The sequence below is a fragment of the Mus caroli genome, chromosome 15 (genome assembly GCF_900094665.2).
Source record: "Mus caroli chromosome 15, CAROLI_EIJ_v1.1, whole genome shotgun sequence".
NCBI classification, from domain to species: domain Eukaryota; kingdom Metazoa; phylum Chordata; class Mammalia; order Rodentia; family Muridae; genus Mus; species Mus caroli.
Genome location: NC_034584.1, coordinates 3,829,659 through 3,839,094, shown reverse-complemented (window position 1 = coordinate 3,839,094; position 9,436 = coordinate 3,829,659). Strand labels below are relative to the sequence as shown.

The 9,436-nt window shown below is 43.0% G+C and overlaps 1 protein-coding gene across 2 annotated transcripts in view; it reads left to right on the top strand.

Annotated features, from left to right (window-relative positions):
• The window catches only part of Egflam (EGF like, fibronectin type III and laminin G domains), a 177,763-nt gene that overhangs the window by 85,883 nt on the left and 82,444 nt on the right, over positions 1-9,436 (top strand). For both annotated transcript variants that reach the window (XM_021183287.1, XM_021183286.1), the window contains exons 4-5: positions 249-366; positions 1,388-1,523. In XM_021183287.1, coding sequence (XP_021038946.1) covers positions 249-366; positions 1,388-1,523 — 254 coding nt within the window. The remainder of the gene's footprint in view (positions 1-248; positions 367-1,387; positions 1,524-9,436) is intronic.

Here is a 9,436-nt window from a genome sequence, read left to right as displayed (position 1 = left end):
GAGGCCAGCCTGGTCTACAAAGTGAGTGCCAGGACAGCCAGGGCTACACAGAGAAACCCTGTCTCGAAAAACCAAAAAATAAAAAATAAAAAATAAAGTAGCCAGAAAATAATGGTATGGTTGGGATGGCCACAGCATGAGGACCTGTATTAAAGGGTCCTCAGCATTAGGAAAGTTGGGAACCACTACTCTAGACTGTTCAAGTAGAACTTCTAATTTTGACATCTTTCTTGTTTGGTTATTGACAGGAGGAAGTGATTGGAGATTTGAAGCCAGGCACTGAATATCAAGTAAGCGTAGCAGCCTACAGCCAGACTGGCAAGGGGAGGCTTAGCTTCCCTCGACATGTGACTACTTTGTCTCAAGGTAAAAATAGGCTCAAAATAATTAATGATGGGAGAGGCCTTCCAAGTACTTATGCCTTCAGACAGCAAAAATCACATGCCAGATACTGTTTGTGGCTCTAAGAGGCCAGTAGTGACCACAGTAAGCATGGGTCTGCTTTATCAGAACTCAGCAGGGCCAGTCAAGGCACATTGATCAGTACATTGGGACAGATTGTAAAATGTGGTACCCAAAGACTACAGAGACTTACCACAGAGGGATGCAGGAAGAACTCACCAAGACAATTAAAAAGAAATGAGACTAACGTGTGGGTAGGAATCAAGATAGTGAAGAAGGGGAGAGAATGGGAGAGAGTCCAGCAAACATTCATCCATGTGATACAGAGGTGGATCCTGGGTCCATTGCAGTCACTCTCCACCCTGTGCTCTCTGTCAGGAAGTGACATGAATCTATCTCCACTCTATTACAAGAAGTGCTTAGAAAGGTAGAAAAGTCTCCCAAGCCTAAATAATAGTGTGCACAAAACAAGACGGTATGGAAGTCTTGACATGTAGACAGTAGTAAGTACCAGGTGAAGCAATTCTTTTCACATATGAGGAGATGCAACCACATGCCCTACCATGACTGTGTATTCTGGTCATACATACACATACATACAAACATATATACAGAAGTGTCAGAAAGTAAGTGACAGTCACAATGAGGATGTAGTTTCCTTGGGGATAAGTACCAATTACAACATGGAAACAGAAGAATGATTGATAGGAGATGGAGGTGTTGCAGAAGATTCTCAGGGGTAGAATTCATGTGTCTTTGGGCCAGTGTAGCCAACTGAGTTTTTTGCCAGCTAGGGGTTCTGGGATGAGAAAAGAGGACAAGATTTCAATGAGTGCATGTTATATGGTGAAATCGCCTATGGTTTTGTTGTTTGGTGTGAGTTTTGGGTCTTGGTAGTAGAATATACACCTATTTTGGATGTACCCAACCTCTTCATCAGCTGAGACCACTAGCCAAGTCTAGTTGTGTTTGTCATCCTGCCTAGATTCCTGCCTGCCCCCTGCAGCACCCCAACAGCCACAAGTCCTTGTGGTTTCCGATTCTGAAGTGGCCCTTTCTTGGAGACCTGGAGAGAATGAAGGAAGTGCCCCAATTCAGTCCTATTCTGTGGAATTCATTAGGTAAGTCACAAGTCAGATCACACATGATATAAGACAGGGGCAGATCTTCACTTGACCTCAGCTACGTGTGTGTTCAAGGTGGTGCATAGTCTTGGAGGACCATGTTTGCAATTGGCCCAACATGTGTCCCTGAATATTCATCTTGGGTGAGTTGTCATTGGCGATACTGTCCACTCCCCCAGCCTCGTTTGCAGCCAACACTGCTCTGAGCTCCGGAAATACTTTATGCACCTTTACCAACAAGCTGGCCTTCATTTCAGGCTCGAAACTTGCCCTTCTGACTTTAAAGTATTGTATTCGAAGTAAATATTTGATGGCTTTGGCTTTTCTCAGAGGGAGAGGGAAGAACTCTTTACATTCAGGCACCATGCACTCCAGATCCATATTACCTTGGGGCGACTTTCTAAGTTTGATTTCAACTTTCTTCCTTCCTATCTACATCCTAAGCTCTTGTTATGCAGTTTGATGGGCTGTAGAAATTCATGTGGAACTCATGATTGCCAAGCTGCTGCTCAATTTTATTTTAAAAAGAAAAAGAAGAAGAAAAGGCAAACAAAAGGAATTCCCAATACAAGGTCTTTGGCCTGCATTTGGGTCTCGAGTTGATTCTGGGTAGAAAGTGAGTGACTGGGGCGGTCTGCCCTGCATTAAAGATGAGTGGCCTCTCTGAGGGCTCCATGTTGTGGATTCATAAGAGACTTAGCAAGATTTACTCCTCTGGCTTTCTGAAGCCGGGTCAAAGGGTCCTGTCATGATGTGATGAGTTGTTTTTTTCTGCCTTGACCTCCCAGTTTATTCCTGGGCTGTGGGAAGCAGACATCTGTGTCTTCTGAGCTTGTTTTCAGGCAGAGCTTGATGAATTCCAAGCAGCAGAAACTTGAAAGAAGATTGAAGCAATAACGTATTGGTTTCTGTGACTGTAAAGTCTAGTGGCTAGTCTGAATTCAGGGAGCGCTAGACCTATGTCGCCTAAGCAGTCTGCGTCCATCCGTCTCTCTGTTCACTGATTCATTTTCCAGCAGGCTTTCCCATACACTTAAGTTTCATGGCCTTCAAGCTTAGCTCCTTACTTTCAAGAGAGGATGGATTTCTCTTCAGACCCAGCAGAACTTCCATGTGCATTCTGATTAGCCAAGCCTAGGGTCTTTTCCATTGTCCAAGCTGATCGCCATGGCCAGGGTGGAGAGAATTTTTGAGTTTGCCAAGCACTGGTTGTATAGTAAGCTCTGAATGCAACCATAGATGGGAATTTCAGACATGGAGTGTGTAGGCTCAGGGTTCAGGAGGAGGAACCCTTAAGGGGAAACTGTAGAACAACTCTTGGGAAATGGCAAATGGATGGTAGGGAAACCTGGAAGAAAAAAAAAGGAAGGAAATAAGGAAAAGAGGAAGGAAAGGAAGAAGGGGGAGGAGGAAAGGGGATGGAGGGGAAGAAGAAAGAAGGGTGAAGGAAAAGGGGGAGGGAGAGGGAAGGGGCACTATGGCAAAGTTCAGACCAAGGCTGAAGATAGCTCATAATCCTGCCTCTCAACATATCTTGCAGGCAAAGCCTGGAGTGGGCCTAGAATAGAAATGATTCTAATCCCAGTTCTAATACTTAAGCAATATTTGGAGTTCTAAGACTCCAGTTTTCTCGTTGAAAAAAAGACCTGGGAGGGATTTAACACATGATTTACTTCCACAAATAAATTAGACAACACCAACGGAACAAAATGAACTTAAAGCTTAAAAGAACTTCAAACTTTGAGAAATGAAAACTTCTCATTGTCTGCCCATCGTGGGTATAACCCCCATCGAAGATGGTAATTCTCCTTCCCTATGAATTCTGCACTCAAAACTTGTATTTTTCAGGCTCACTCTGTGGCTGATGTTGATACAACAGAGAAATAGCAGTTTCCTAGACTCCCACGCACACAGGAAGTAGAAAACAAAAATATTTACCTTCAGAATCACCAGAGCCAGGAGAGGACGCTGCGGCCTTAACTCTTCAGCTGCCATGCGGCCCTAGACAAGGCCTTGCCTTCTGAGCCTCCAACACCTCTCAGAGTTTTTAGTTCCCTCAAAGCATAGTTCGGGGAAGGCTCTGGGTACAAGGAATAAGAGAAGTAAGTCTGAGATGGGGAGAGGGGAACCATCAGAGGGCATTACTAAAGATATTACCATCTTTCCTGGATTCTACCCCATATTACATGTCAGATAGATGCTGGGGTACACTTGAACACTGGTTGTCATGGGTTGAATAACTAGCTAGAACCCTGAGCAAGCTGGGTAACCCTGTGAATCTGACTTTCTTTAGCCAGAAAATTCAGATGATCTTAGGAGGAAAAGACCAAAGATATCTCTCAGCACTTTAAAAAGAATTACATTGCCAGCCACTTGTTTTTAAGGAAATAATGTAAAAAGCATTAGAGAAATATAGCGAAGGGAACCTTTGTTGCTTCTGTTAGAGGCCACTATAGTAGCCAAGATCCTACCCCACCAACTGCAGAAATAAAACCCAGAAAAGATCCAACGTGGATTCTGCACATGCCAGTCTCACCCATGGCCCAACCCGCTTTGGCCCACTGTCACCATCCAGCTACCACTGGAAGATATTTACAGCTATTGTTTGATAGCCACACAGTGGTTAGCAGGCACCTGTGAGATGGCTCAGCAGGTAAGGGGAACTTGCTGCAAACCTTCATGGCCTGTGTTTGATGCCAGAAGCTTATGATGGAAGGAGAGAATTGGTTACAGCAAGTTATTCTCTGACCTCCACATGTGGGTTGCCAGGCAAGCATGCTCATGCACGCACACATGCGCATGCGTGCACGCGCACACACACACAAACACACACACACACAGACACACACACTCTGTAAAAAAAAAATAAAGGCTATCAGTTCAGTATATGATGAAGCTTCAAATAATCTCAGTATTTGTGACTCACTTGAAGGCTCTGACTACAACTTCATCCCAGGAGGCATCAAACCTGAGATTTAGTGGTCTTCACAAATTAGTGAACCACTAACTTTCTTCTCAGAACTTAACTCACGGCTAGTATTCATAGCTGCAAACCAGATCAATGACCACAGTGTTTAAGAAGAACGTGGACCTGGATTAGTTTTCCTAGCCCTCAAACGTTAGTATTGAAAACATTTACGAATTCTTTTCTTCTCTGTCATTTTACTGTTCTGTGCTGGAGGACCTCCTGCTTACTCCTGAACTACATATCCAGCTCTAAAGAACTAAGCTAATGCAATCCATTTAGAAAGAACAGAAAGCAATGAAAAATGTCAACCCATTCCTGTTTGTTTGGAGAAATTATTTAGGAACTTGGGTGCACAAGTATAAGCTCTCTTTGCCAAAAGGACCAAAATTAGCAATAAGACGACTAGCTTAGATGCCAGCTGAGACTTCAAGTTAACAAATGATGCTGTGTGAAAGCAAGAATTCTTTTTTATTACTTTACTTGCAAAATTGAAAATCTCAGAAGCACCTTGCAGACGGCCACATGGTCCTAGAAATTCTGCTAGCCATTAAGGCCTCAGGTTTAGATGAAAGGGATAAATGTTTTTGCAGAAATAAGACCTCCAGTCCTACAGGTAGATCCCTTCAAACTTCAATTCTTCATTCGGTGATGGTTCCTAGCGAAACTCCTTGTCAGGGTGGTGGGAGCTGATATAAATTGAATTCCCACATAGCAACTCTGGGAGCCATTTGTAAACTGCAAATGGAAAAGCCTGCTCGCTTGGCCACCTAGGACAAACTGTCCATCAAGTTTATCATTGCCCTGTTCCATTCATCTGTTTGTCATTTGATTAGTTTAGACCAGTATGTAAATAAAGAGAGGCCAAGAGAGTTGAAGGTCAAATAGATTTTTTTTTAATGTGATGACTTAATGGTTTGGACTTCATACCACAGTTCATTTTTGTGGGGAGCAAACTTTGCATAAAATTGGCTTGTGGAAGAGACAGTGGAAACTCTATGGAGAGCACGGGGCTTTCTCTCCCTGCTGTCCTGTGGGCCCTGGCTGATCTATGGGATTGAGTCTCTTCCCTTAGAACCAGAAGCTTATCTTGTAGTCTTTAGGTCCCCCAAAAGCACCTTAGACAGAAGTCAAGGGGTCTCTGTACTTGCTTGGAAGATAACTATATTTTTCCTTTTGGCAAGTGAAACCTGACACCGTCTTCATAAATCAATGGCGACTCCAAACCATGGGGACAAAGCAGTTCTTGGGACTTTTGTCTGAGCCCCACCACTGACTGCCTTTTCTAATCCCATCACAATTGTACATATGTCAAATAGAAGCTAGGCAGAAATTATCACAGTGACTGACATTCATCACTGGGTTCTCTCAGTTAACATTTTAATAAAGAGGTACATGTGAAAATACCATACTTACTACTTATATTATTTCTGTCAACATAGTGTTTGTGGCCATACATCTAAATTTATGCACATAAAACCATTCTAAGAAGGGGTACACAGGCTTTGTCAGACAGTCACCATGGCATAAGAAGGTTAAGGACCACACTTTAGGTCAGGAATTGGCAGGTCTTTTCTTGAAAGGCTAGAAATCATATTGGCTCTGTCAGCAATCAAAGGTCTATCTCACACACTCTGTTCTATCATTGTTATAGGAAGGCAGCTGTGAACCTTAAGACTTCAGTGAGTGTTGCTCCCATAAAGGGTAACAGCTGGGTTTTCTTGACCATTGGCTTAGAGTATCTTGTTGTTCCTAATATATTTTAATTTACTCAAACACCCTAGGGAAGTCTACTATAGCCATCTACTCATACTAGCCTGTGTTATAAATGAGTGTGTTCCCATCATGGGTAAGATATTTAGAGGCAAATAAGCTATGTCATGAGGGATGTAGAGTCTGGAGGGCTGAATGGCACAGTTGGGCTGAGGACATGGCCTCTGGGGAATGCTTTCTTGGCATCCAAACTTATTTTTAATCTCAAAAGTTGTAATTGACAGATCAAAGTTGCACATATTTGTGGGTGACCCAGTTCTGAAGGCGTCTGAGCAGGCTTCTTAAGGTAGCAAGGAAAGACACATCAGGGATGCTGCAGAAGAGGAGGGAGGGAGCAATGTGAAAGGGTTAGACTAGAGGAAGCCACTTAAGCAATGGCTTAGAGGCAAGAAGAAACTGTTCCTGGAATTGCTGAGAAAGCCTGGAGCGATGTGTGGGGAGAGGAGTAAGCAGGAGTCAGACCAAGGAAGGCATTAAGAAAGAGTTCACTTTTTATCCTGAAGGGAAAAGGAAACCGCAGAAAAGTTTTAAGTTTAAGGAGGAGAGCAATTTCGGTATTAGCACTTTTGAAAGACCATGGAGACTTCTCAAGGAATGCAGAGAGGGACAGGATAAAGTCCCAATGATCATTGAGCTTTCAGTCTAGAGAAACAGAAAAATGAAAGAAACCACATCAAAAGGTGATCATCAGTGTACCGGCCGCATTGGGTTCAAGGCACCAGGAGATTTTAGAGAAGCCCATGACACTGGCACCTGAGCTGGCGCTCATGAAGTGGGAAGTGGGAGATGCTCTTAAGCCATCAGCGAATTCAGTGTCCCTCAGCAAGCATTAAATGTTAAATCGGAGGAACCACCATGGTTTGTTTGAAAGGGACCACAAGTATCTGATGGCACTATGTATTTGGTCTACTTTACCTTAGGCCAACAGGGCAACCTCTACTCTCCAGGCCATTCTGTATGTGTTACCACATCACCACATCTCCTGGAGGGTGGCTTCCTGCTCCACCCAAATCTGCTCTCAAAAATATTTCCCTAGTGTGATGTAAGTACCTTGAGCCCAGTTTCCTAGTTAATGTCTGTAGGATGTTTAAGCTTCACCTCTGTCTCAGCTTCAAGGACGCCAGTTCTCAAATTATGAAAGATGACAGATTGGAAGGTATTTGGACCCATTGAGGAGGTCCTGACCTACCATTTTTTTCAAAAGAAAAATACAGTAGAATAACAAAGAAAAATATGAGACGGTATCCAAAAGGGCATAAGCAGGGGTTGTGAAATTTGTTTCAGTGTGTGTGTGTATGTGTGTGAGTATGTGTGTGTGTGTGTATTACAGTGCCCAGTACTTGTCTTTCTGTGACTCATAGAAAAAAAAAATCCTCTGAATCAATGCGGTTTGAGGTCAGAGGCTCCCTACCCTGTTCTAGAAGTTGCTTTTTACTTAACCTTCCACAATTGATGGCCACCTTCCTCTGTTTCTATACAGCCATTGCTGCAGGGGCCATCTGTCCCAAGGCATACATACACCTTTATTCCTAAGTACTCCTAATTGACACCAGGTTTCCCTTCTAATGTTTCTTTAAGAAGCCATTGTGTATCTTATTCCCATGTGTAATACTCAAAAGTGTTTACACCCTCATCACAGGATACAGTCTTGTCTTTTTCCTAAAGACACTGCCCCTATATCTTGTGCATTCAAGCCAAGCAATGCCCACCCTTTGAACTCTGTCTCTAGTGGTCAAGGACTGGCTGGGTCAGTGGTTCTCAACCTGTGGGTCCCTGTTTGGGGGGGCCAAAAGACCTTTTCAAAAGGATCAAATATCAGATATCCCGTGTATCAGATATTCCCATTATGATTCATAACAGTAGCAAATTTACAGTTATGAAGTAGCAACAAAAATGACTTTATGGTTGGGGGTCACCACAACATGAAGAACTCCAAAGGGTCATAGCGTTAGGAAGGTAGAGACCCACTGTGCTGACTGATCAACATAGAAAACCACTCTCTGCTGTGTTCTGAGCAGTGGGCCTTTTCTACAGCAGATGACCCTCCAAGTTCACAGTGGGCAGGTGATTACTTTGAAAGTACATTTTAGTGCCTTTTCTGCTGTAGGTTCTTTTACTCAGGATTTTGCCCCTTATGTTTATTGAATTGACTTTCTTAAAAATTAGCATGAGATTTTTTTCTAGATGTATGATTACATTTCCCTCAAGTTGGCTTTGCCCTTGCACTGAAGTCATTTTGAATTTTGATTCTGTCACACACCTTATGAAGAGTGTCTTAGTTAATCTTCCTATTGCTGTGATGAAACTCCATTACTAAAGCAAATTGGGAAGGAGAGGGTTTATTTCATTCATAGTTCTGCATAACAGCTCATCATCAAAGGAAGTCAGGACAGGAACTCAAGCAGGGCAGGAACCTGAAGGCAGAAGGAGATGGAAGGCCATGGAAGAGTGCTGCTTACTGGCTTGCTCCTCGTGGCTTGCTCAGCCTGCTTTCTTACAGAACTGAGAACCACCAGACCAGGGGTAGCATTACCCACAAAGGGCTAGGACTCCCTGATCAACCACTAATTTAGAAAATGCCCTACTGGCTTGTCTGCAGCCTGACTTATGGAGGCATTTTCTCACTTGAGTCCCTGATGAGCTTGTGGCAAGTTGGCATAAAATTAGACGGTACAGAGTCCATTCCCTACTAAACTAAACTACTAAAATCTTTGTTGATGCTTTTAACTTGGCCATACCTTCTTTATCTGAGAATTCTTCCCATCGCCATGTTCCTTTTCTTCTTCTTAACCACTTATATTGTTCTTGGAACCCTACCCCTGCCACATACACACACACACACACACACACACACACACACACACACACTCCTTTTTACCCATTTGAACTTTTCTGAGACACATGGGTATTCCAGGCTGGCTAATTAAACAGCAATCATTAAATATTTTCAATATATGTATTTAGAGGCAGAACATCAAAAAGTTAATTATCTTTTCTTTCTCATTTTCTTACAAGTTTTTCAAGGTGCTTATAGTCCAGTTTTATGTTGTGTTAGTATGATTCTATCCTCGAAAAATCCTTGGAAAGAGAGAGAGACAGAGAGACAGACAGAGAGAGAGAGACAGACAGAGAGAGAGAGAGAGAGAGAGAGAGAGAGAGAGAGAGAGAGAGA